Genomic DNA, 26,512 nt, shown 5'->3' with positions numbered 1-26,512 from the left:
GCCCAAGAGGGGGATGAGAATCCAGGATTAGACAAGGTTGAGGTGCATGCTTTCATGTGGTCCTGACGGTGGCTGTGCGCCCCTCTGGGTGCAGGAAGAGGCTGAGGCTTCAGGCTTTCGCCTTCACACTTTAGTGCAACTGGTGGACCTCACTTGACCTATAGCATCCAGCCCTCTCTGCAAACAGCACGCCGGCATCTCTCCAAGGAGTGTCTTTATTCAGGGTGATCATGAACATCACAGCCTCTCCTCAGAGTAACCCTAATTCCCCAGGTCCCAGATATACCCAAGTCCTTTTGGGCTGGCAGGGAGGCAGCCTGTTTGCTGTAGTGTCTAAGGAAGAGAGAATGACCACTCATGCAGAAAGCTGGCCTGCCTTGGCTTTCCCATGTAATTAGGAGCCCAGGGGGACTCACCTCTCTTGGTGGGGAGAGGCTGCCTGCAAAGCACCACCCAGACAGGTCTGAATGCAGACAGCAGAGTGAGTTGAGCCTTATTTCCTGCTGTCTGCAGTGGAACAGTCAGAGCTGTCAGAGCTCCCCAAGCCCGACAGCCTTGCTCAGCTACTTGGCTGTGGCCACTCAGGGAACAGGGCCTGAAGAATGACGGGCCAGGTGGGCTCCCCTTGGCAGCTACAGGCGCAGCCTCTTGATGTCCTCGCTGCGGAAGTCCATGCGCAGAGCCAGCACCTGGCGTACTTCGGCAGGGGTGAGGCGCCACGTCAGTGGGCCAGAGTTGGCGCCCCAGTAATCTAGGATCTCCGTGACCTGTGGGGAAGAACACTGGCAAGTCAGCAACGAGAGGCTATCATGAGAGAGATGGAGCAGGGGTGGTGCCCAGGAAGAAGGTGCTCTGTAGGGCTGGGCTGCTGGTGGACACTTGGTTTTGAGGGAGAAGCAGGGATCCAAATGTTATTTCTGCCTCTCTTCCCAGTCACCTTTCCCTCGCCAGGTCAAGGGAGCCACACATACCCGCTCCAGATTGAGGATTGTGGCCATCTGGGAGAGCCGGGCAAACTTGTCTCGGATGGTCCAGGTGGTCACCGTGGTAAGGTAGGCGATGAGTGACCTCAGCTCCTTATCAAACTGCAGACCGCCCAGCTGCAAGGAGCACAAGCTCAGTCAGTGTTCAGGGCCTGGCCCTCGTGTGGTGCCTCAGTCAGCTCCGAGGCCTCAGGTGCCAGGGCACGACTGGGGCTAGATATGCACGGCCTGTGGGTAGCAGACTGAGGGGATGCAAATCCTAGGATGGCAGGACTTGTCTTCCTCAGAGGAAAAACAACAGAGCTGTGGACCTGTACTCCCTGGGCCTTACCCGGTTAAAGGTGGATTTCAGCACCACTCTCTCCAACTCGACTGCAACAAGGCTGGTCATGAGGCCGGTCAGGCTATCATAGATGACTGGAGACAGGCTGGCCTGCACAAAGAGGCTAGACATTAGTGGGAGTCCTACCTAAGCCCCTCTGCCTCCAACAGGAATCTTCGGGAGTTAGGCACAGTTATAGGAGGCCATTGGGGAGTATGTCTACAGGCTAGGGCCTGAAGTTTTTGGGGTTCCCAGTAGGTGGGTAATTCCATAACCTGGTCTCTAAGCCCCTGCTCACCTTGAACTCCGCCATTTGTTGCTCCAGGTTAAGGATGAACTGTTGTACCCAAGGGTCATTGGCCTCATAGTCGTTGAATTCTTCCTATTGTTAGGAAACAAGCTGGGTCACTGGGGATCTCTCCAGAAAGTACCATTCACCCTACCCCATTTTCATCCCTCTAAGAAAACAGAGGAAGAGGCCTTTCCTCTCTAGCTTCTGACTCATCCAGCTTAAACGCAGCTTGGACATCCAAGCTGGCATATGCTACTGCTGCTTTTATATCACACTTCCGATCAGGAAATGGCCCTGGGCTGCAGCAGTGGCTCACACAATATGGTAAAGCTCCTGGCATTTTATTTCCTTTTGCATCTCGTGTTCTGCAGAAATGAAATCATTAGGCTAGAAAAAAAAGCTCCTAAGTCTGAGAGGTGGGGCAAAAAGCCTCAATAAAAGAGGATGTGTCAGGTCATGGCAAACCCCCTACAGGTGTCTTTCAGAGCCTTCTGTCTGAAGGAACAGCCTGTTTCCTGTGAAGAACCTAGTTTTCCAGGGTGAGAGAAGTGGGCCAGAGAAGCTGGTCTGTTCAGACAGCTCCACTGCCCTCCAGCTGGGGGGTTGGGAGAATGAGGAGTAATCCTGGGCCTGATGGCTGCCTATGGTCAGGCTGACCTCCTCGATGTTATGGGAGACAGATAAGAAGGTGTTGATCCAAGGCTGCACCTGCGGCTTGATGGCAGTGCTGTTCAGCTCTGTCAGCCCTTCCTGCGGAAGGACAAGGCAGAGACACATCAGACACACAAGACGCGTGTACCTCGCCCTTCCTTTCTTCTGCTCCATCCATCCCGTGACTGCCAGGGCACTCTTCCAGTTCTCAGGCTTTCCTGTGGGCCTGTCCAAAGTCTACCAGAAAATGCTAATCGAAGAGGTCAGAAACAACCCATTCCTTTCCAGATCTTTGCCAGTTCAGGTCCAGGCTATGGGGTTGGTTTGGCAAACTCAAAAGAAGAGATTGCTGAGTGCCTGATAGCAGGCAGCACCTTTGGCTGAGGCCAAGCAGCAGGTCTGAGTAACCATGTGGTTCCATTTCCTCTGAGCATCTTTCTGGGCTCTTGGCACTGGGGGCCAAGTGGAGCCTCAAAAGGACCAAAATGCTGGCTTGTCAGCATGGTAACTGCTGAAAAACCTTTAATCTTCAAGGGACTCACATGAGTTCAGTGTCCTGCATGCTAGTCCCTCATTTCTCCTTGTTTCTTTATGTATATTGATCCCGTAATAAACCAGTAACAGTATTCTCAGAGCAACACACAGGCACAGGATTCAGTCAGCAACTGATCCTGGGGCTTACCTGCAAGAGGTCTCGGAATTTGTTGGACACGGCAGCCAAGTCAGAAAGGCAGCTGTCAAACTTGGCCTGGGCCTGCTCCCCTCCAATGCCCTGGCTGAACAACTTGGTGCAGTCACTCTAGGGGAGAGTACCCAATTATCAGGCTTCCAAGCATGGCTGGGCTGTGCGGGTGCGGGGAGGGTAGAGAGGATGCCCATGTGCAACCAGCCATTTCTCCAACTCCAGCTTTCTCTGGGAACAGCTATAGTCCATCCTAGGGAAGAGTCCTTGATAGGTTTCAGAAAACTTGGAAACTATCCCAGCGGCTAGCCACTTGGCTCCCATTTCTCCCTTTGTAAGATGAGAGCACTGGTATCAGGGGGTGTGAATAAGAAACATAAAGAGTCAGAAATTCCTAGCTTCAGATCCTGGTTTAGTTACATATTGGCTGAGTGAACTTGGTCAAGTGACTTAAAGTTTCTGAGTTTCAGTTACCCTGTTTATAAAACGGCAACACAAATTCCTGTTCCCATGGTAGTTGGGAGAGTCGGAGGAGATGATGCACAAAGTGCCTAGTGCAGTTCCTGGCAAGTAGTAGACACTAGCTTTTATTGTTATACTTTCTGTTTTCTAAATTGGTCCTGGGGCGCGTGGGTGACTCAGTCATTTGAGCGTCTGACTCTTGACACCAAGGCGCCCTGATAAATAAATCTTTATAAAAAAAATAATAAAACAATTTGGTTTGGCTGCCCAAGGGAGATCATCATGATCACAGCTAAGTTTTAAGTGCTTACTGTATGCCAGGCCCTGTTTAAAGCATTTAACTTTTATTAATTAAAATATCTATCTTATGAAGTAAGTACTGTTATTATCCCTTTGTACAGATAAGGAAACTAAGGCACAGAGAAGTTAATAATTTGTCTAACACCACCCAGAAGTTAAGTTGTAGAGCTGGGATTCTGGCTCCAGAGTGCCCGTTCCTAACCTCCACACTATAGCGGAGGTATAGAGAACATCACAAGTGGAGCTGTTTGAAACCCACCATGTTTTGGTTTGCCAGGAGCTGCTTAGAAGCCTGTGCTGTTTTGGCTACCGCAGAAGCAGCAGTATGGAAGAGCTGCAAGGGGACTGATCCAGCAGGCAGAAGCCCTCAGTTCCATAGCAGCTCCAATACGCACGATCTTTACCTATCCTTTTAACCTCATCACACCACCTGACCGATCTCAAAGGTTTGCTGGTGCGATTCAGAAAGAATACACGTGAAATGCAAATCTAAGGTGGGTGAGATTTATGGGAATGGTTTTTTCAGCTCTTTGCTATCCTTTTCTTTCACTTGGCTAATTCTACTGGCTCAGTTCTGAATTTCTAACATTTTCCAAAATATTCCTTCCAAATTCAATATTCTATTTTTTTTTAAAGATTTTATTTATTTATTTGACAGAGATAGAGACAGCCAGCGAGAGAGGGAACACAAGCAGGGGGAGTGGGAGAGGAAGAAGCAGGCTCATAGCGGAGGAGCCTGATGTGGGGCTCGATCACAGAACGCCAGGATCACGCCCTGAGCCGAAGGCAGACGCTCAACCACTGTGCCACCCAGGCGCCCCAATATTCTATTTTTTTTAAGATTTTATTTATTTATTTGACACAGAGATAGCACAAGTAGGCAGAGTGGCAGGCAGAGGGAGAGGGAGTAGTGGGCTCTCTGCTGAGCAAGGAGCCCAACTTGGGGCCCTATCCCAGGACCCTGGGATCCTGACCTGAACCAAAGGCAGCCGCTTAACTGACTGAGCCACCCAGGCACCCCTCAATATTCTAATGTTAAGGACAAAGTCAGAAATACAATCTATGGTGCTGTGACTCAATAATGATGACAGGTACCTGTTGAACACATACTGTGTGACACACTATGCTTTTGGTACTTTGTAAATATCACTCTTACTTTATTCTATTTTAAGGCCTTTTTGGGGTAAATTCCTAATCTGAATCTCCCACCTGGCTGCTCTTCCTGAGCCTCCTTCAGGAATCGCATCAGTTACAAGGACCTCGGCTCCCCCACCCCCCCCCATGCCGGCTCCTGGCCTACCCCAGTCTGCCTCGTGCTAAAGCCAACACTTATCGTCAGCCTGTGAGCTGAGCCCTTTGTCTCTGCAGTAACATATCCTCCTCGGAGTAAGTGTCCGCTGGGGTGGCAGGGCTCTGGCTTCCCTCCTCTCCCAGAGGCAGACTTTCAGAGTGGGGAGAGTTGGGCCCTTCATTTTCTAATACTTAGCAAAATGATTGCTTCGTGCTGTTACATAACTATTAGTTATACTAACTATTAGTACAATTATTAACTACCCCTGCATGCCTCTCACATACCGGATATTTTATATTATCACATTTAATTTTCATTAACTCTGCAAGGCAGAGATCATTCTCCCTATTTATACATGAGGACACTGAGGCTCCAGGAGATTAGAGAACTTGCTTCCTACCACACAACTGGTCAGTGGTCAAGCGGAGATATGAGCTCAGGGGGATCTGACTTTCAAGCCCAAGTGATTTCTACCACACTGTGCAGCCTTCCTTTAAAGAAATGGTAATAGCAATAGCTTTGTACAGGGTTTGGTAAACCCTATTTCATCTTAATTTCCTAACATTTTTAGAGGACTTTATCATTTTTTAAAGTGCTTTCAGCCCCTTTTTATTTTTCTTTCTTTCCTTTTTTTTCCATTTCAACCCCTTTTTAATTAGGCCCCCCAATAAACCTAAATGAGGCCAGGAAGGAGATCTGTTTTGTAGATGAGAGTGCTGAGGCTCAGGGAGTTAAGGGACTTGCCTGAGGTCACAGACCAAGTATGTGCTGGAAGCGCTAATTATAATTCTGATCTTCCAACTTGTGGGTTGATCTCAAGTGAATCCCCTCAAGGAAGACTAGCTCGACAGGGAATGCACAGTCCCCACCAGAACCAATGCACAGGACTCCCCCCCCACCGGCAAGCCCAGAGAGGCTGCAGCTGCTGAAAACTGATAGGCCATTTTCTCCATACCTCCAGCGTCTTCTTCAGCGTGGAGATGTTCTCACTGCACACTTCCACGTTGTTCAGGGTCACCTGGGAGATGAGGACAGAAGAATGTGACTTCCTGCTCACTGGTGTCTGTACCCACTCCAGCGCCAGACTGGCTGACACCTGTACTCCTGAGGTTCAGAGGAGGGCTAAGGAACACACACAGCAATGTCATGCAGAAGGCTGCTCAGGTCTCAGATGGGGCAGAATGGTGAACCAGTCTTGGCCTTTCTCCTGTGCCTGACACTAAGGCAGCAAAGCCATCTGACCTCAGCGGTAGTGACCCAAGGTTTCAGGTCTTTTTGTTCCATGTTTAGGCATACAGGTCTGGGAGAAGTCAGTAAGGCAAAGGCTGACATTCATTTTAAGAAATGCTATCTGGGGCACCTGGGTGGCTCAGCTGGTTAAGCGTCTGCCTTTGGCTCAGGTCATGATCCTAGGGTCCTGGGATCGAGCCCCGTGTCTGGCTCCTGGCTGTGGGGAATCTGCTTCTCCCTAAGCCCCTCCCCCGCAAAAAAAAAAAAAGAAAAAAGAAAAAAAAAGAAATGCTTCCTGAAATCTACCCTCTCATAGAGTTCACATTCCAGAAGGCAAGTCAGATAAGAAATATCACGTAATGATGAACAAAATGCAGAATAAAGCAGGGTGAGAGGACAGAAAGTTAGTGACAGGCCACAGGGCTAGAGCCAGGAATAGAAATCAGGTCTCCCTACTCTTGGCCAAGAGCTCCTTCTTTCATAACTTTATTGCCTTATAAGCTCGATGCAGAAATACCAATCATAAAAAGCAGCATGTAGCAAAAGTGATGAATAAGGCACCAACTGCTATGGCCGTTTAGAAGAAAGAAACAATTCGGCCTAAGGCATTCAGGAAAGCTCCAAGGCAGAGTTGGTAACTGAGATGAACTTAATTCAGGTCAGAAAGGCTGCAGTAATTCTGACAGATGAGGGTGAGTGCATTTCTCTACCCATATCAGCCTTTCTCTAGTGCACTGTCTGTCCCCTTCGGTATTTTCTTAATGGTATTTAGGATTACCCAGTATTATTTTGTTTGCCTCGCAAACAAGAAGCAACAAAATAATACTGGGTAATCCTAAATACCATTAAGAAAATCCAAACAGTGGCAGACCTGAGACCTCTCACCCAGAACGAGAGCTCCATTAAGGCAGGGAGCTATTCTGTTTTCTTCAGAGCTATATTTCTAGTAGAACACTGCCCAACAGAACTTTCTTGATAGAAATATTCTAAATCTTAACTGTCTAGTACATCTGTACATGAGGCTAATGAACATTTGAAATGTGGCTAGTACAACTCAGGAACTGGATTTTGGTTTAAATTTAAATAGCTACCTCTGCCTATCTATTGGCTACTACATCAGGCAGTGCAGTTCCAGAGCCTAGAACAGTGCCTGATACACAGAAGTATCTCAATAAGCATTTGTTGAATGAATGAGTCAATGAGTGTATTCTGCAGAAGGGATAGCATAAACAGTTGCAGAGTGGCAGGAAACCCCAAAAGGTATTTGGGGATCAGCAGAGTCAGTGCATGGATATGTGCAGGAGATGGTAAGAGGTAAAGCTGCAGAGGTGAGTGAAGTCAGACTAGAACTTGGGAGCCAATCTCCTCTGGACAATGGGGATGGCACTGAGGATTACTACCTACCAGGTGAATGCTGCATGAGCACAGCTGTGGTTTGGGAATCTAATATAGAGGCTGTGCGGAGATGAAAATAAGAGTTTGAGAGGATCATTCTGTCTCTGAACTGGTGTGCTGGTGTGCTCTGAACTGGTGGCATAATCATAAAGGCAGGGGTGAGGTAGAGAGGAGCCAATTTTCAAGAGATGAGTTAGGAGCTTCAGGATTTGGGGGTAAAAGGATCCTAGAACACCAGGGATTGAGATTAGGATGACCCCCTTGTGTCCCCAAGAGTGCTTCCCTCATCACTGTCCTACAGCCAATACTGAAAGATCAAGCTGCTGACAGTGCTGCTAAGGCCGCTTTCATGGGGGATGGGTAAGACTTAAAGCTTTCGTTAGCATGCCACACACAAGGCTGCTAACATCACCGGCTTGCAGAGAAACAAGTGCACTGTCATGACAGCTCAAGGATGAAGCTCACAACTTAAATGTTTCCAAGGCATTTAAGGGCATAAGAAAAATCTATCATAAGGGGAAAATGGATTTGAGTTCAAAAGGTATTGATTTCAAAGTTTCCTTTCACTGACAGTCCTTGTAAGCATGGATTCACTGGGCTTATTCCCGGTTCATGGCGACTGGTATGTCAGCACCGTTGGGGAATTCATCTTGACAGCCAAATGAATCAAGGTGACATAAGAAATAGGTGCTACGGTGGGAGTGATGACATTTTAAGTACTTGGCGTCGGGAAAACTAGAAACCTGTCACCAAGCATTTAGCATCACCTTTCTTGTTGGCCTTATCTTCTGGGCCCTCAAACAATGAAGCTGTCTGTGTGGCAGCCAGTGTAATGGGGACTTGTGGGGCCAAGGGGAGGAAAATAGCACTAGAGTGGCAGGATGGGTGAAACTCCAAAGGCTGTCAACAAACCACCAAGCAGAGATGTAGAGCTTTGAGCTGGTTGGAGTCGTTACTGAGCAGAGAAATGAAAGGATAAAAGTAAGTTCTATAGAAAATGAAATAACAGAATGCAAACAAAATGAAAAATTTAAGTCAGTTCATGATCATATGAAACTGGCTGCCAGACATTTTGGCAAAGTTCTCCAAAGGTGTAGGATTGCAGAAACTTCTTGGAGTTGATCCTCTTTCTTAAAAACAATCAGGACGTCCCAAATCACTAGAACTCATGCTCAGGGAAAATATTTTCAGTGACAGGAAGAGAGTGCGGCTGCCTAAAAAGCCTGCATACTGAATCTGTCTGAGGACGAGTTACTGTGGGTTAACTAACACAGGTGGGTAGATATTAGTATGTTTATGTTTGTCTCTGAAAACAAGAGCTCTTAACTCTTTTGGGGGTTATAATAGATACCTTTAAGAAGTTGATAAAATCCAAGGACCCTGTTTCCAGAAAAAAAAAAAAGTACAGATTTGGCATCTAATCCCAGGTTTTCAGAGGCTCCCATTTGTAGGCTACAGATGAAGAGCTCTGCTATTTAATGTTTCCTTCAGGCTCTGAACCCCAGGAACCAAGAAGATTCAGAGCCTGGCCACTGTGTGCGTGTGTGGGGGGGGAGCAGAACGACCTCTGACAGCCCTGTTACCACTCATGCCAACACAGCACATGCCAGAAAGGGCTGATCACAGGCTCAGGACTCATCTGTATTCTTCTTGCTCATCACAAACTGGCTGTTAACCTTGTATAAATCCTTTCATCCTTCCATGCTTCTCCCTTCCCAGCTGTCATACAACTGGTATGACTCACTGCTTCATCTTGTCTGTCATTCTGGCAAGGGCTTTAAAAAGGTCATCTTTCTGAGGAAGTTGAAAGCCTAAGAAATGTGCTAGGAAAACAGCCCTGCTAGGCCTAAAGGATCAGTACCCCCCAAGTTATGGGACTGCCCTCAGAGAAGTGGTCTAGAGGCCTGGCACAGATATTAGTCGGTTCTGTGGCAGATGCAAGCCAAGCTTGATACTCAGTGGAGCCCCCGAACAGCTTCATCGTGCTCTTGGGAATTAGCACTCAGGAGAGCGGAGGTGCCCAGGCTTCCAGGCATGGAACACTGATGTGCTGGATTGGGTTGGTCAGAAATAGGTCCCTGGATAAGAACTGGTTTCAGAACCTTCTAGGAGGAGCTTTTCTTAAAGGAGGAGTTTTCCTTCTATAGAGACACTGGATGAAAAGTCTCTAGTTGAAAGCTAATTATACTGTGGCTTCGAGGTCATAATTTAACCTCTTGAAATAAATGGACCAGCTCCCAACCTACGGGGCTACCTACCAGGAAGGACAGCTTCGCCTCGTCAGTGCTCTCAATGCCTTTTGTGTCAAATTTGCCTTGCTGGAGGCTGCTGTGCATTATGTTCACGGCACTCGTCACCCCACGCTGGATGTCCTGTAACGTGGTGGCCGGGAAGCCCATCCGCAGCTTGTTACACAGAACATCCCTGGGGGAGGGGCAGAATGGCATATGGAGATTGACAGCACTCAACCTGGCTTCTGGGACAGCAGGACCAGAGGGCCCACAACCCTAACCCAGCAGCATGGGCTGCTCTTTTGGGGGAATAACCAATCCTTGAGACCATTGTCAGAGAATTGGAGCATCCAGGTTATGAGAAAAACCAACACCCCTTCAAGGGCACTGATATGACAAGAACATATAGAGAAGATTGGCCAGTTCTTTACTCCCTATGAGGATTTCAGTTTTCGCCAATGAGCTCCAACAAACTCAAGAGGAGGCATACAGCTTAGTGAAAGGCCGTACCATGTAAGTGGCGAGAGAATAGGTTTTGGGAGTCAGTTCTGGGTTCTACTCCATATTCCACCATTTATGAGGTATATGATTTCCCTGAGCCCTAGTTTCCTCATCTCTAAGACAGCTAATGGTTCCTCCATCATAGGGTTGTTATCAGGACTGGAAGAGAGCAGGAAATTAGTATAGTGCTGGTCTGTAGCAATGGTAACTATGATCGCTGTATTACAACTACTGCCTTCAACTGAGCTGCCTATTCTCTTTCCTAGCCCTGAGAGCCAGTAACCCCTCCAATCCAGTCCAGGGAACACAGATTTGGCCTATAAGATATCTGGCTGCTATACAGCTGCCTGGACCCAAGGATGTTGTACCATGGATAGGAACTTATATCCTATATAGCACTGAACTAGAATCATATGGGAAAAAAGGAAGCAACAGGGGCCTCAGGAATCAATCACAACTAGGACCTTTTGCTTCCTATAAAGTAGAAAGAGAGTCAACCCTACCTGAAGTCAGACTCCAGCTCTGTGGTAGCAAGGTTGATCATGGCACAGAGACAGTCGATGCTGGAGCTAGATAGAGCCCGCCCAATGCACTTCTTAACAATGTAGAAGACATCATCCACCATGCTGGACGTCAACTGGCCTTTCTCATAGGTGTCCAGAGCCACAGCCTAACCAAAAGGCAAAGCAGCCAGTGAGGGCTCCTAGTTCTGCATGCCAATGTTCTGGATGATTCTAGGCTCTGGTTCTGCTCCCCTTTGAGCTTGTCCTTGTTTCTCCCAACATGGCTTTGGTCACAGCGTGGTGTGGATTCTCCTTGCCAAAACAGCTCATTTCCTTACTGATGACTATGTTAGGACATTAAGTATTTAGGGTCTTTGACCTGGGGACATCTGTTACCCAGGACCTAAGACATTAGGAGAGGCCCTTCTTCCTGAGGCTCCTCACCAACATACCTCCAGGGAGGCAGGGCACAAGTAGGGTTCCTGAGAAGCTGAGGTGTTCTTTTGTGATTCTTGGGAAAGACATCCTAGCTGGGTCTTTGGAGAGCATGACAACTCCAAAAATGCCCTTTAATCATACAAAGGGTACCGCTCAGTCTGCATGCAAGGACATTCTCAAAGCAGGCCAAGAAATGTGACATGCCTTGGCCATCTCCTTCAGCCTGGCTTCTTTTCAAGGGTGTGTCCTCTGTCCTACCTTGTTGACAGTCTCCCTCATGAAGTATTCCTCCATGGTGATGTAGAAGCCAATTAGTTCCTGCATGGTGCAGCTCAACAGGCAGTTATTGAGGAGCTTGTCCAGGCACTTCTGGTGCTCTAGAGGGCAGCCAGGAAAGGGATACTCACTTTCTCTCCAAGGGAAAAAAATTCAACTGTTTTCATTTTCCCAAGTTCCTTTCTAGTCTTTGTTCCCAATCTGTACATCATTTACATGGTTATAATCATAGCACAGACACAATTTTGTATTCTGCTTTTTTTTATATCCTATAAAGCCTTGGGGCACCTGGGTAGCTCAGTAGGTTAAGCCTTTGACTCTTCATTTTGGCTCAGGTTATGATCTCAGGGTCGTGAGATCGAGTCCTACACACGGCTCCGTGCTCAGGCTGTGGGGAGTCGGCTAGAGGATTCTCTCTCCCTCTCCCTCTGCCCCTCCTGCTCGTGCACTTGCATGCACACGTGCTCTCTCTCCTTCCCTCTCTCTTTAAAATAAAGAACTATTTTTAAAAAGTATATCATATATGCCGGAAACTAACGTAACATCGTAGATCAACTATACTCAAATATAAAATTAAAAAAAAAAAAAGAACAGAAAAAGATTATATCATAAATATTTTCAACATTTCTACACAACTTCTTTTTTCTTAGCTTACTTATTTTTAATGGCTGTGTGATATTTTATCAGGTAGATAGTCCATAACTCTATCCTTAGACACCTGGGTTATTTCTAAATGTTTTGTCCTTATTAGAGATAACTGGAAACTACAGTAATTGGAAATAATGGTAATTTTTAAAAGATTTTATCTTTAAGTAATCTCTGTACTCAACACGGGGCTTGAACTCACAACCCTGAGATCAAGAGTCGCATACTCACTGACTGAGCCAGCTAGGTGCCCCTGTAATAAATGTTTTTGTACAAAGAACTTTTTACTTCTTTCCCATTGCCCCTGTAATAAATGTTTTTGTACAAAGAACTTTTTACTTCTTTCCCATTAGAATTAATTAGTAAGCCTTAAAATACTTAAGTTTCCAGGGCAAAGACTGAAATATATCAGGTACACTAAACCAGTGTTGTCCAAAAGAATTTTCCATGATGATTAAAATGTTCTATATCTCTGTTGTCTTATATGGTAGCCACTATTGAGCACTGGAAATGTGGCTAATGTTAACTGAAAAACTGAATTCTTAATTTTAGTTAATTTTAGTTAAATCTGAATTTAGACAGTCCTATGGGGCTGGTGGCTACTGTATTGGACACACAGCTCTGAACAGTGAGTCATTATGAATAGCAATGAGCATCAAACTCCAAATGAGCAAACACCCTTAAACACCAAATCAAAGCAATACCATTCTGGGTGATAGAAATAATTCCCTTGCCATGTATTATTGACACAAGTCACGTACAATGCCACAGATGCTGGGTTAGTTTCAAATCTCTAGTTAAAGAATCCTGCATATACTTAACCAGCAGGAATTAAATGGTCTTCTTAAAAATCCAGAAAACCAATCTGTAAATGAAACTGGAATGTGGTACACATTTTTTTTCTAATGTATTTATCTCTTCAAAACTTGTGACTGGGGGTACTGGGAGACTGAGGGAGGGAGTGAAAGGCTTTCTTTACACTAGGTACTCTTTTCATATACTCTTTATACTATATACTCTTCTCTCAATGTTATGGCTCAATACTGTATTGAAGTGATTTTTAAAAAAAAATATTTTATTTATTTGAGAGAGAGAGAAAGAGAGCGAGCGTGCACAGCTCGATCCCAGGACTCTGGGATCATGACCTAAGCTGAAGGCAGATGCCTAACTGAGCCACCCAGGTGCCCCTGAAGTGTTAGATAACATAGAATTCACACCTTGTATGTGGACATTTCAATGTTTGTTTGTTTTTTTTAAGTAACTTCATAGAGTTTTATAACAATAGCCATAATCCAGTTTTAGAATATTCCTATCTCCCAAAAGTTCCCTTATGGAATTAAGTATATCTTTTTGCTCTATCTATCTATACTTCATGTGTGCAAATCACCCATTTAATTCATTCATTCATTCATTTATTATTATTATTTTTTAAGATTTTATTTTTAAGTAATCTCTACACCCGATGTAGAGCTCAAACTCACAATCCCAAGATCAAGAGTCATATGCTCCACCAACTGAGCCAGCCAGGTGCCCCATATCACCTATTTAAATTAAACGCTAATTCCTAAATCAGAGCTGGTGAGGAAACACGGTGTGGATAAAAGATGAAACGAAAATAATTTAACCATTCTGGGCATTTGCTTTTCTCACCTGTAAAATGGTTAAATGGACTCAAAGATACGGTCCAATTCTAATATTCAGTAAGTCTATCTTTCCTTTTGGGAGTCAGCTTGCCCACAGACCACAGAGGCTAAGAAGCCCTAGTTACTTCCTTGTTAAGAGATCTGTGGCTTAACTATTGAAAACAGTGCCAACTCTGTCCTAGTCCTCCCAGAAAATATGGGAAATGCCTTTTACCTTGCTTTACTTCTTCTGAGGCCATGGAGTCCCCCACCTCAAAATCAGAGCTGATCCTCTTCCTGAGGAACCGTAAGTACAGCTCACTGCGGGCATTCATGAGGGTGACCTCAGTCAGAATAGGGTCCAGTTCCCTGAGATACATGGAGCAGAAGGAATAAGCAGGAGGATGCTGGATTCCCAGACATACGAGCTACAGGGCAAACAGAATCCCAAATTCCCTCTCCCACTGGGCCCAGAAGGGTCAGCTCTGCCAGATGGCCATCCTGGCTCTGCTGGCCCGATTATACTCAGAGACAGGTATCAACCATATATTCCACTTACCTGTTTCACCTGAACCATTCACCTGCTAAAATATGTCAGGGCTAAATAAGAGACTGGGAGGTGCATTTTTGTTAGTGGTTTGAGTAAAAATTATCTATGCCTCACATGAAAGGAACCACACCTCTCCAACCTCTTATTTAGCTGTGGTGGGATTTTAGGATATACCATTAAACCGTGTCCCACACCCATTCATCTACCCAGATGAAGAGCCAAAACAATCTTGAAAAATAAACAAAGCTGAAGGACTCACACTTCCCAATTTGAAAACTTACTATAAGGCTACAGCAACGAAGACAGTGTGGTACTGGCATAAGGACAGGCATATAGATTAGTTTAGAGTCCAGAAATCTTCACATTTATGATCAACTGATCTCTAACAAGAGTGTTCAGACAATTCAATAAGAATAGTCTTTTCATCAAACTGTGCTGGGATGATGACTGATATCCACATAAAAAGAATGAAGTTGAACCCCTCCCTCACATTATACACACAAGTTATTTTTTTTTTATTTTTTAATAATGATTTTTTATTATGTTAGTCATCATACAGTACATCCCCGGTTTTCGATGTAAGGCTCGATGATTCATTAGTTGTATACACACAAATTAGCTCATTTTCCACACTGAACTCCAGGAGATCTTTTCAAAACATAGATCTGGTCATACTGTAATCACGTGATTTCCATACCACTTACGATATAGGACGCTGAGTGGCCTGACTCTAACGACCTCTCTGGATTCACCTCTTACCAGGCTCTCCCCAACTGTGTACTCAACTATACTGCTTTTCTTTCAGTTTTTCAAATACACAGCGACTTTGCACATGTTTTCCCTGCTCTACCTGGAAAACTCTTCACCTCTTATTTCTAGTTACTCTTTTTTTTTTTTTTTTTTAATATTTTGTTTATTTGACACAGAGAGAGAGCACATGCAAGTGAACACAAGAAGGGAGAGGCAGAGGCAGGGGGAGAAGCAGACTCTCCGCTCAGCTGGGAGCCCGTTGCAGGGCTTTATCCCGAGACCCTGAGATCATGACCTGAGCCAAAGGCAGGCTTAACTGACTGAGCCACCCAGGTGCCCCATTTCTAGTTACTCTTAAGGTCTCATATCTAAGGTCATTTCCTCAGAGATTTTTCCTTGAACTTTATCAGCTTAGATTACATCCCTTTATTTTATTTATTTATTTTTTAAAAGATTTTATTTATTTATTTGACAGAGAGACAGCCAGTGAGAGGGGGAACACAAGCAGGGGGAGTGGGAGAGGAAGAAGCAGGCTCCCAGAGGATGAGCCTGACGTGGGGCTCGATCCCAGAACGCCGGGATCACGCCCTGAGCCAAAGGCAGACGCTTAACAACTGAGCCACCCAGGCGCCCCTAGATTACATCCCTTTATTACATGCTCTCCTGCACCCTACACTTAGTATATCATAATGATTAATAATATGAACTCTAGAATCTGACTGCTTGGATTCTATTCCTGGCTCTGTGGTCTTCTAGCTCTATGACCTCCAGCCAGTCACTTAACCGCTTCAGTCTCCTCCTCTGTAAAAAAATGTTTCTGTATTAAATCAGTGACCCTCAACTGAAGGTGATTTTACACCCCACCTTCCACCCCCAAGACACTTGGCAGTGTCTGGTGACATCATGCTACCAGCATCTAGTGGGTGGAGGCCAAGAATGCTACTACTAAACATCTTACAATGCACAGCACAGTCCTCCCTAACAAAGAATTATCGAGCCAAAATGACAATAGTACAGAGGCTGAGAAATTCCTGAATAAATGATTAAATATTTGTTAAGTGCTTAAAACAACGTATGACACACAGTAAACACTGTATATGTTAGCTATTATTGTTATCTACTTTATAGACTACAGATGCCACAGGGAAAGAATTATGTCAGGTTTGCTTACTTTGCTTGCTGCCACATCCCCAGCACCGAAGACCAGTGTTTGACCCAAAGTGTACTCAGTAAAAATTTACTGATTGAATGAATACATTTTTATAATGTTTGAATTTTTTCTTTTTTTTTTTAAAGATTTTATTTATTTATTTATTTGAGAGAGAAACAGCCAGTGAGAGAGGGAACACATGCAGGGGGAGTGGGAGAGGAAGAAGCAGGCTCCAAGCAGAGGAGCCTGATGTGGGGCTCGATCCCAGAACGCTGGATCACGCCCTGAGCCGAAGGCACACGCTTAACAACTGAGCCACCCAGGCGCCCCTAATAATGTTTGAATTTTCTTTTAACAAGCATATTTTTATTAGAAAACACTAAACTATGACTTGAGTCATAGATAAAATATTTCTAAAACACAGACCACATTGTAATAGAGCAGTCTCTGAATGATACACGATTACCAATTCAAACTTCTATGGGCTAAAGAAAAGAGGATTATTACCTTGGTTCTATTTTTTCTGTTGTAGAATTTCTCATCAAGCTGTTCTGGACGTGCCGGAACTGCAATATACCAAAGAAATGAGAATGTTCTTCCCCACCCTCCTTCTCTTCCTCTTGCTGGTCCCTCTAAACTTCTGGCATAAAAGAATGTTTAAGTTTTGTTTGCTTAACAGGCAAGCCAAAAGTAAGCTATCAGGATGATGAACTAAAGATTTACTTTTGATTTAGATGCTAATGCTCTCCTCTATTACTGCACTTAAAAGTGATGTTAATGGTGTTCCAATGAACTACAACCTAATCTCCTACAGTTCTAGAAATAAAGTTGCATGGGGTACTCCTATTTCTAAATCCTACTCTTACTTCCTCCACTCAAAGGAAAGGAGAAATCAGGTCCATGAAAAAGCAAGTGTTACTGTGAGCACTTGAGGAACTAAGGAGAAATCTGAGACAAATGACTTAATACTTAACAGGACCTTAAGAAGTAAAATTCTTATATCACTAGAAGGCACTGTTGCACATTCTGTGATAGAGAGGTGCTCTAATGTTTCTGTTTTGTGTTTCTTTAAGGAAGCCCTTTCTACTTTTTTTTTTTTTTTTTTAAAGATTTTATTTATTTATTTGACAGAGACAGGCAGCAAGAGAGGGAACACAAGCAGGGGGAGGGGGAGAGGAAGAAGCAGGCTCCTAGCGGAGGAGCCCGATGTGGGGCTCGATCCCAGAACGCTGGGATCACGCCCTGAGCCGAAGGCAGACGCTTAACGACTGCGCCACCCAGGTGCCCCGCCCTTTCTACTTCTTTCTCGATCTTGTACTATATCATCAGAACACCTCAAATCCAAAGTAAGCTGGTGACGGGCAAGATGCAGGCAGTCTGCATTTGGCACTTATTTTTCCATCTACTTCTCTTTTCATCCTTTCCCTACCCCACCCTCAATTTATTATATTCAGTATTGCTGGCTCACACTGTGTCCAAACCCACTTGCAGCTTCCCCTGCTCACCTGCTGGTGGTAGTCCCTCTGCTTGATGAACTTGTCGACCACTTTCTCCACTTGTCTGTCACATTCCACCTGCAGGTATTTTATCAGGGTATAAAGTCTCCCTGGCCCATAATAGGTCTCCACTATTGGTTGGTGGGTCTCCACAATGCGGGCAATACCTAGAATGAAGAAAAATGAGAGGGCTGGATTCTAAATATTCTTCCCACAGAATAAACTGCGTTCTTCTACCCAGGACTGACCTGGGGTCTAACTCAACCCTTTAAGGCTATTTCACCTCCCAAAATGAATACAAATGGTGCCTGCCAGTGCTGGGAGGCACTAAGTAGATTTGTCTGTTTAATATGTACAGTGCTTGGTAAATCAGAAGGCATTTACTTTATGTTGATAGTTTAATAGGAGCATCTTTGGAAGTCACCATCACTCTCTTCCCAATAATTTACTCTAGGGTTAAACTTACTGTTAGCATTTGGGTCTTGAGGGCTAGGGAGGATCAAAACACTTGAGAGACTCTAATTTTTGCTAATTAGATACTGAATTAGAAAGTTAATTCTCGGGGCGCCTGGGTGGCACAGCGGTTAAGCGTCTGCCTTCAGCTCAGGGCGTGATCCCAGCGTTCTGGGATCGAGTCCCACATCAGGCTCCTCCGTTATGAGCCTGCTTCTTCCTCTCCCACTCCCCCTGCTTGTGTTCCCTCTCTCGCTGGCTGTCTCTATCTCTGTCAAATAAATAAATAAAATCTTTAAAAAAAAAAAAAAAAAAAAGAAAGTTAATTCTCCAATGTATCAATCAATACACAGCAAGCTACAGGATTAAACTGAAGGCATCAGGCTGGCAGGTAGAGAAGAAAAGCTAGGATGTGGGTGTTAGGTAGAAACAACTCCAGTCTCTCTCGAGTGGAGAAAGACACTTACCTTCAAAAAGAAGAGTGAGTGTATCTGCAAAGATGACTGCAGCTCTCCGATCACTCATGTCCGTCCCCAGCACCAACAGCAGATTCTCCTCAGCTTTACTAGCCACCTGAAAAAAGTGGAAAATCCACGACAGTTCTCAAAGGCTAGTCTCAGTTTTCCAAAAAGACCTCCCACTGACTTCCTTTCTTCCATGTTTGCTTTGATGCTTGAAAGCTTAGACAGCACAGAGGAACCTCCCTTGGTGGCTCTGAGTTGTCTGGGCCTCAAACAAGACAAAGAACTCGAGCACAGTGGTAACTGTTCTTCAACTCAGAGATATAAATAATGCTTTCCTTTTCTTTGAAGATATGTATTGCCATTAGCCAAAGAAGAGAGTCCCTATTTCCAATAAACACCTCAAAGGATAACTCAAGTTATCACTGATGGTGCTTCATTGAGCAGAACAAGGAATCTGGGTACTGCAGAAGGGATTTAAAGTAGAAGCCACTTCTAGGTCCCAGGTGGCGAAGTACTGAAAAAAAAAAAAAAAAACTGCCAGACCCGCATCTCCCCCTTATAGTTTGTTTGTTTATTTAAAGATTTTATTTATTTGACACAGAGAGAGACAGCCAGCGAGAGAGAGAACACAGGCAGGAGGAGTGGGAGAGGAAGAAGCAAGCTCCCAGCAGAGGAGTCTGCTGTGGGGCTTGATCCCAGGACCCCGGGATCACACCCTGAGCCAAAGGCAGACGCTTAACAACTGAGCCACCCAGGCGCCCTTTATATTTTATTTTTAATCAATTTTTTAGAATAGTTAAGACACACACACTTAAATATTCAAAAGGAATAAAGGAGTATTCAGTGAAAAGCAGTTCTTCCTCTTACCTATGTCTCTCAGTCTCCTAAGTCTCTTCTCCAGAGATAACTGTTGTTAACCCTTTGAAAAACACTCTATGCTTATACAAACATATATTTTTATTGCCTCTTCTGTCATTTGAAGCAGAAATGTTGCATACAATTGTTTAACTTAACCATATGTCAGAGAGTGAAACATGTCAGCATATACGGCACTATCTCATTTTTCTTAATGCAGACTAGTGTTCCATCATAGAGAATTTGGGAAGGAAGTGGCAGGATGCACTCTGAGATGTAGTTACAAACAATAACCCTCTGCACACATGCCTGCTGCGATTTCCTTCTTTCCATCTAAGGGCAAGGGAAAGGGGCTGAGACTTTAACTGAAATCTGTTTATTTTTCAGGATTTATTTTATTTATTTATTTTTAAATAATTTTGTTATATTAGTTCTTTTTCAGAATTTAATCTTAAGTGACCTCACCTCCTTCATCTCAATGTGGCTTATTTTGAGACTCAAGCCTGGTTATGAAGTCTTAAAACGACTAACTCTGAATGCTCTTAAAAGAAGCCAGTTTCTGGTTGACAGCTTAGAAAGGGTGATTCAACTTGTCAGAGAATTTGCATTTTAATTTTCCTATGTTTTCACTTGATCTGTCAGAAATGAATGTACATCAGTAGATGTCCAGTTCATTCCTAGAGAAGTGCTAAATGAATGTATGCATCCAGTCCTGCTAGGCTACAGTGAGAGCAGGAAAGGGGAGTTAAATCCAGAAGTGAGAAAGTATCCACAGAAACTGGACCCACACAGTGCCCCAATCTGCAGGCAGAGAACCATGCCACTATCCTACCAAGCAATCAGGGGCCATACCTGCTTGCAAAGGTATTCTGAGAACTTGCTTAATCCCTCCTCATGCAGACCCAGCAGTGGGAAGATCTTGAAGAAGCGCTCCACCTGGGGCAGATCACCTTCCTTAGTAGCAATGGCAAACTTCTCTGTTACAATGGTTTTGAGACGCTGCTCAGCTTCCTGCAACAACTTCAGGTTGGCATCAATCATGCTGCCTGCACAATGGGAGGAAAATGAGAATTAATGTAAAACACGGTTCTCTGTCAGGTCTATGACACTTTGTGCACCATTATTCATTCAAAATATACACAGAAATTATAATCAAGCAAAAGAATTAAGATCTGTGCACAGATAATTGTAACAAAAGAAGTGTACGATAAGTGTAATAAGACAAGTATCCACAAGTCACATTTCTAGTTGAAGTAATTAGAAAAGTCTTCCCAGAAATGATATCCCATCTTTTAAAGATGGGCAGGGTTTTGATACCCGAATAGGAAGAACATACATTCCAGGCAAAGGGAATGAAATGAGCAAAGGAATAGAAATAAAAAGATGAAGAAAACATTTGTAGAGTATTGCAAGTAATATATACTCTGGCATATGGAGAACTCTATATATGTGCACAATGAATGGATGCATGAGTGAATAGCATGAAACGAGATGAGAAAGACAGGGTGGGTTGAAATCACAGAAGGCCTAGAAAGCCAGGCTAAGAATTTAATTTTGTAAGGAAGTGATATGGTCAAGTGAAAAGAACCCACTGGCCAGAGGAACAGCAGATCTGGATTGTTTCCTTTTCCATAAAATGAGAATAACATTTGTCCTAGGGTGGTCTACGACCTATGTAGGGTTGGGTACCAGACAAGGAAATTGCCTAACAGATGCCCTTTTCTTGGCTGAGTTTGCCTTGTTTGGATTACAGATGCTTGTAACTAAACCAGAAACTATAAGTGCTTAAACCAGATTACAGATGCTTGTAACAACCGTAGAAATCAACAGTTTGGGATGGATGTCACCTTCTTTGCCCTGTCGGCTGAGCTCAATGACTGACTTGTCCAGGCACAAGTAGCGATGTATGTGGGCCGCAGCCTGTTCATAATCTTCATTCCTCAAAGCAGTCTGAACTCCATCCATGCAGAACTTCAGGTCCAAAATATCATCAGCTCTCTGAATGGCTTGATAGAGGCGGTTCTGCAAAAAGACTTGGTGCTTAGAAACAATGTCCTATTCTTTCAAAACATCTCTTCAGAAGGTAGGGAGATTTAGGGCCAGAATCCGGTTAACCAGAGGCCCTGAACCAAAACCACTACCACTAGCAAATCTGTTGATGATGATCGATGACACTGACAGGTATCATACAATTTTATTTATGGGACTAGATCATTCATTTTAATGGAAGCAGCAACAGGGAAAAGCCATTTTTGTATTTGACCGATGCTGTTAAATTAATAATGGAATCAGAGTGTATTTAACCCTTGGGAAGAAGACCTTATAAACCAAGTAATAAAATAAGTGAAACATGTGGAAACTATTTTTCTTTTAGAATAAGCAAGACTTTTTAAGTTTTATTTATTTAAGTAATCTCTACATCCATTGTGGGGCTAGAACTCACAACCCTGAGATCAAGAGTTGCACGCTCCTCCCACTGAGCCAGTCAGGCGCCCCTAGAATAAGCAAGAATGTTTTTAAAGACACCTTAGTAAAGTGACTTGGTGGCTGTGTGACTATAGTGTTTTGTGGTAAGTTATTTTGCAGAATCTCAACAAATAGATTGGGAAGAGTTATGCTATTTCACAGGGGTAAAGGCTGGGACTGACTTATTCAAGAGCCCAGGTCCTGTGCTATTCACTATAGTAGTCATTAACGATCTGTGGCCATTGAGCACTTGAAATGTGTCTAGTCCAAATTAAGATGTGTAAAACACACACTGGATTTCAAAGACTTAGTACAGAAATAAAGAAGGCAAAATATCTCATTAATACCATTTTATAGTAATCACATATTAAATGGTATTTTGGATATAATGGGTTAAATAAAATACATTACTAAGATTATTTTCACCTATTTCTGTTTTATTTTATTTTTAAAAGATTTTATTTATTGATTTGACAGAGAGAGCAAGAGAGCACAAGCAGGGGAAACGGCAGAGGGAGAGGGAGAAGCAGGTTCCCCACTGAGCAGGGAACCCAATGTGGGGCTTGATCCCAGGACCCTGGGATCATGACCTGAGCCAAAATCAGATGCCTAACCAACTGAGCTACTCAGGCCCTCCTTTGTTTTACTTTTTAAAATAATGGCTACTAGTGGGGTACCTGACTGGCTCAGTCAGTAGAGCATGCAACTCTTGATCTCAGGGTCATGAGTTCAAGACCCATGTTGGGTGCAGAGCCTACTTTAAGAAAGAGCGAGAGAGAAAGAAAAATAAAAATGGCTACTAGAAAAATCTATAAAGTTAAATGTATGGCTCATATTTTCTTTTTTTTTTTTTTTAAGATTTTGTTTATTTATTTGAGAGAGAGAGAGAGACAGCCAGCAAGAGAGGGAGCACAAGCAGGGGGAGTGGGAGAGGAAGAAGCAGGCTCCTAGCGGAGGAGCCTAATGTGGGGCTCGATCCCAGAACGCCGGGATCACACCCTGAGCCAAAGGCAGACGCTTAATGACTGCACCACCCAGGCACCCCTGGCTCATATTCTTTTCCAATTTGGATGATTTTTATTTCATTTTCTTGCCTGAATGTCTGACTAGAAACTCCAGTACAATGTTGAAGAAAATAAGCAAGAGCTGATATTCTAGTTTTATTCCTATCTTAGGGGGAATGCACCCAGCCTTTCACTGGTAAGTATGAAGTTAGCTGTGGGTTTTTTGTAGATGGCCTTTATCAGGTTGAGGTTGAGGAAGTTACCTTTTATTACAAGTTTTTTGAGTTTATGAGATGATCATTTGGTTTTTGTCCTTTATTCTATTGATATGGTGGATATATTAATTGATTTTCAGATGTTAAAGCAACCCTGCATTCCTGGGATAAATCCTACTTGCTCATAGTATAATCCTTTTTATGTGTTGCTAGATTTGGTTTGCTGGTGTTGTTGAGGATTTTTATGTCTTTATTCATAAGAGGTATTGGTCTGAAGTTTTCTTGTGCCATCTCTGTCGGGTTTTACTATCTTGTGTTAGATTTCTACTAAATGGTGCTGCTCTAATTTCTAATGTGGTGGCTTCTCTACTGCCCTCTACTAACTCAAACATAAGAAGTTCAATGGGATTACCTTGGCCAAGTCAAGCTGACGGACTTTGCTGGATACATTCTCAGCTAGGTTGCAGGTAAAGGTGATCATTCCAGCTAGTTGCTTTGCGTCCCCTTCAATCAACTGCAGGTTGGGGCTGGAGGCACATGTCAGCACACACACATCCGTAGCGGCAGAAGGTAGGAATAAGAGATGGAAATTTTTTTTGTAAATGGAGACAATGTCTTCTACTGTCTTTGTACTTCCCCACAACTTTTAGCTCAGTTCACTCTACTCACAGCTTTTCCTAAAGAGTATTTTACTGAAAACTCATGTCTATACTAAATAAAAAATTACTTTTTATAACTACTAAACAGACATCTAAATAGGCACTGCTAATGAACCAGAGAACAGATGCTCCCCACCGCTGAGGATAAAATGCACTAACCAACAATCAAAGAGGGTGATGAGATCAAAGAGCAATTTTTATGACTAGCAAATACACAAAGTTTGTAAAAACAGTGGTTCTCAAACTTGAACCATAATCAGGATCATTTGGTACGCTTGTTAAAAGCTTGTCAGATTTCTAGGCTCTACCTCCAGAGTTTCTGGTTCAGTAGGTTTTGAGTGGGGCCTCATAATTTGCATTTACAAGTTTCCCAAAGAATTTGATACTTCCAAGGACACTTTGAGAACCACTTGACTGTACCCTTAAGTGTTCTCTTAACCTTGAAATAATCCTCCTCTACATTTCAAAGTCAAGTGGCATTTTATAACAGAGTTAGGAAAAACAGTAATTTATCCAGTGGACCTTGTCGGAATTACAATAGCTCTTGCGGAGTTGGAAGACTCACCCCATTCGGTGGAGAGTGACCATTTTACTTTCAATGGTGTTTTGCTGTTCCAAAAGAGCATCCAATTCTCTCTCTACCACTTTCTGAAACACAGACAAGCATTTTGTCATCAGAATGGTCAGAAGGAACCTTAAGAGTTATCTAACCCAACCACTTAGCTGAAGGCTGAATCCCATTTCAAATGACTTTCCTTTCACAGAGTTCTCCTAGGACTTTAACAAACAATACTTCATTTTTGCATATATCACATTGCATGACGATTGTTACCTTCTGTATTATTTTATTCCATCTAGCAGATGAATACCACAAAGGAAGGAAGTAAACTTTATTCAATACAATTAGTATAGTATCTAATGCAGGAAGGCATTTAAAATACAATGGCTAAACAAATGAAACTTAAAAAAGTGGCAGTTAAAAAAAGTCTCTTCATAGTGTACAGTTAGTACCCAGTAGGGATAAATACGTAATTCTCTCGGCGAAGTTATTTACTACATTACTGCAACTGATGTAAACCTTCTTAAATGCTTGAGTTTCTTCATCTGTAACATGTAATACATATCCCATCGGGCTGTTGCAAGAGCCAAACAAAAATAACATATAGTGCTTAACATAGTATGTGAAATATTGTTTATTAACAGCCCTCAATATCAACTATACATTTCTATTAAAATAGTTCAGAGGATCCAGAGGGGAACTTCCCCTTGACAGTCATCAAATACAAATACAGAACTAATACTGTTCTGTCTGTAAGATGGACTTAATTTCACTGTAAAAATTGACTGACTCAATGAATGCACACTTAGGACTGTTAGAGTACTAAATTTTATAAAGCATATCTTGCTGAAAAATGTTACCATAAACTGCTTGAGTTGGCACAAATTAATATTTGAAAATATTCGTAGATATCAATAATCCCCCTCCCTCCCACTGAAACTGCCTTTTGTACTCAACCTTAATTGAAAGTTTGGTTTAGGGAACAGCTACTGAACTTTTAGATTAGAGCTTGGATCTTTCTTCTGAGTAGTAAGGAACCCAAATAATACTTAAAAATATATCGACAGCATCAGGTTGCCACGGAAAATGAAGGAGGCTGCAAGGAATCCTTAAAAGAATATAGTCCATGCCCCTGACACAATGCAGGGGTCCAAGAGATGAAAGTTACTAGTCCAAGATTAGACGGTTATGCCTGTCTTAAAACCTCAAGCTTCTACAAAGCTGTGCACTTACCGAAACACTAAAATCACACCCCAAAGTCATTCCACACATAAGTCTTAAAACGCTTTAAGTTTATTTGCAATGACTTCCTGGTTAAACGAGATAACATGGTGAAAGCGTTTCATAATTTTTAAATTGCTAATTCAATGCAAGAGAGCCTTTATGCTTATTTTGAGAAGCAAGCGAGTTGACGTACTGCTCAAACTGCTCTGACCGAGAAACTTAAATTAGGGGCCAAGGAAATCAAGGGGAGCGAAGCAGATCGCCGAGATAGCAGGGAAAACAAGTTTAGGGACACCATATCAAGTGAACAGAGATGTCACGTCCCTCCCCCCCCCCCAATACACTCAACTACACTCCTTCTTCTTCAATAAGTGCTTTTTTGTTTTCCTCGGCAGAGGCAGAGAGAGAACTTCCCACAGCCCGGATTTTCCAAGACTGACGTCTCCTAAACCCACTGCCCCTGGCTTAGCCCCCCACCTCCTCGCCGCAGAGCCGTTCGTATACAGCCTCTAGCTCCTGCAGCTCGGTCAGGGAGCGAATAAGCTCGGTAGAGATTTCCGAGCAGCGGCCGCCTCCCATCCCCTCAGGCGGAGGAACCCCTGACAGCTTCTGAGGAGAACCGAGATCCGCCATCTTGGTCCCCATTTCTCGCTTCCGGCCCCGCGAGGCCCCCGCCTCGTTTGCGCGCCAGGTCTTTGCGGCTGCCCAAGAAAATGCCCGATGGACATATGGGTAGTTTTTTTCTTAAGTACGCTTTAAAATATCTATTTGTTTTATATTATCCTGGGAAAAGTGACGGCCATAAGGTATGTTTAACTAATTTTCAATGTGTAGTTGAAGAAA

General features: G+C 43.6%; 1 protein-coding gene across 3 annotated transcripts; it reads right to left on the bottom strand.

Moving 5' to 3' along the window:
• Positions 1 to 199: 199 nt before the first annotated feature.
• Positions 200 to 26,329, bottom strand: COG4 (component of oligomeric golgi complex 4). Of its 3 annotated transcripts, XM_008702354.2 has the most exons (19): positions 26,147 to 26,329; positions 24,452 to 24,534; positions 23,640 to 23,754; positions 21,390 to 21,564; positions 20,395 to 20,588; positions 18,691 to 18,796; positions 17,780 to 17,937; positions 16,782 to 16,840; positions 14,060 to 14,193; positions 11,540 to 11,658; positions 10,844 to 11,010; positions 9,867 to 10,032; positions 5,939 to 6,001; positions 2,931 to 3,047; positions 2,255 to 2,347; positions 1,604 to 1,687; positions 1,315 to 1,416; positions 972 to 1,100; positions 200 to 767 (listed from the first exon to the last, which is right to left on the bottom strand). In XM_008702354.2, the coding sequence occupies exons 1-19, from the start codon at positions 26,312 to 26,314 to the stop codon at positions 633 to 635; spliced, it is 2,367 nt and encodes a 788-aa protein (XP_008700576.1). In that variant the 5' UTR covers positions 26,315 to 26,329; the 3' UTR covers positions 200 to 632. The 3 variants fall into 3 exon arrangements, with proteins under 3 accessions (XP_008700576.1, XP_008700577.1, XP_008700578.1); XM_008702355.2 differs by lacking the exon at positions 2,255 to 2,347 and having other exon boundaries at positions 26,147 to 26,328; XM_008702356.2 differs by lacking the exons at positions 9,867 to 10,032; positions 10,844 to 11,010 and having other exon boundaries at positions 26,147 to 26,328.
• Between the last annotated feature and the right edge of the window lie 183 nt (positions 26,330 to 26,512).

The sequence above is a fragment of the Ursus maritimus genome, unplaced genomic scaffold, assembly GCF_017311325.1.
Source record: "Ursus maritimus isolate PB19 unplaced genomic scaffold, ASM1731132v1 scaffold_19, whole genome shotgun sequence".
Lineage (NCBI taxonomy): Eukaryota > Metazoa > Chordata > Mammalia > Carnivora > Ursidae > Ursus > Ursus maritimus.
The sequence above is the reverse complement of the archived record's forward strand: the minus strand, read 5'-3'. Positions and strand labels throughout refer to the sequence as shown.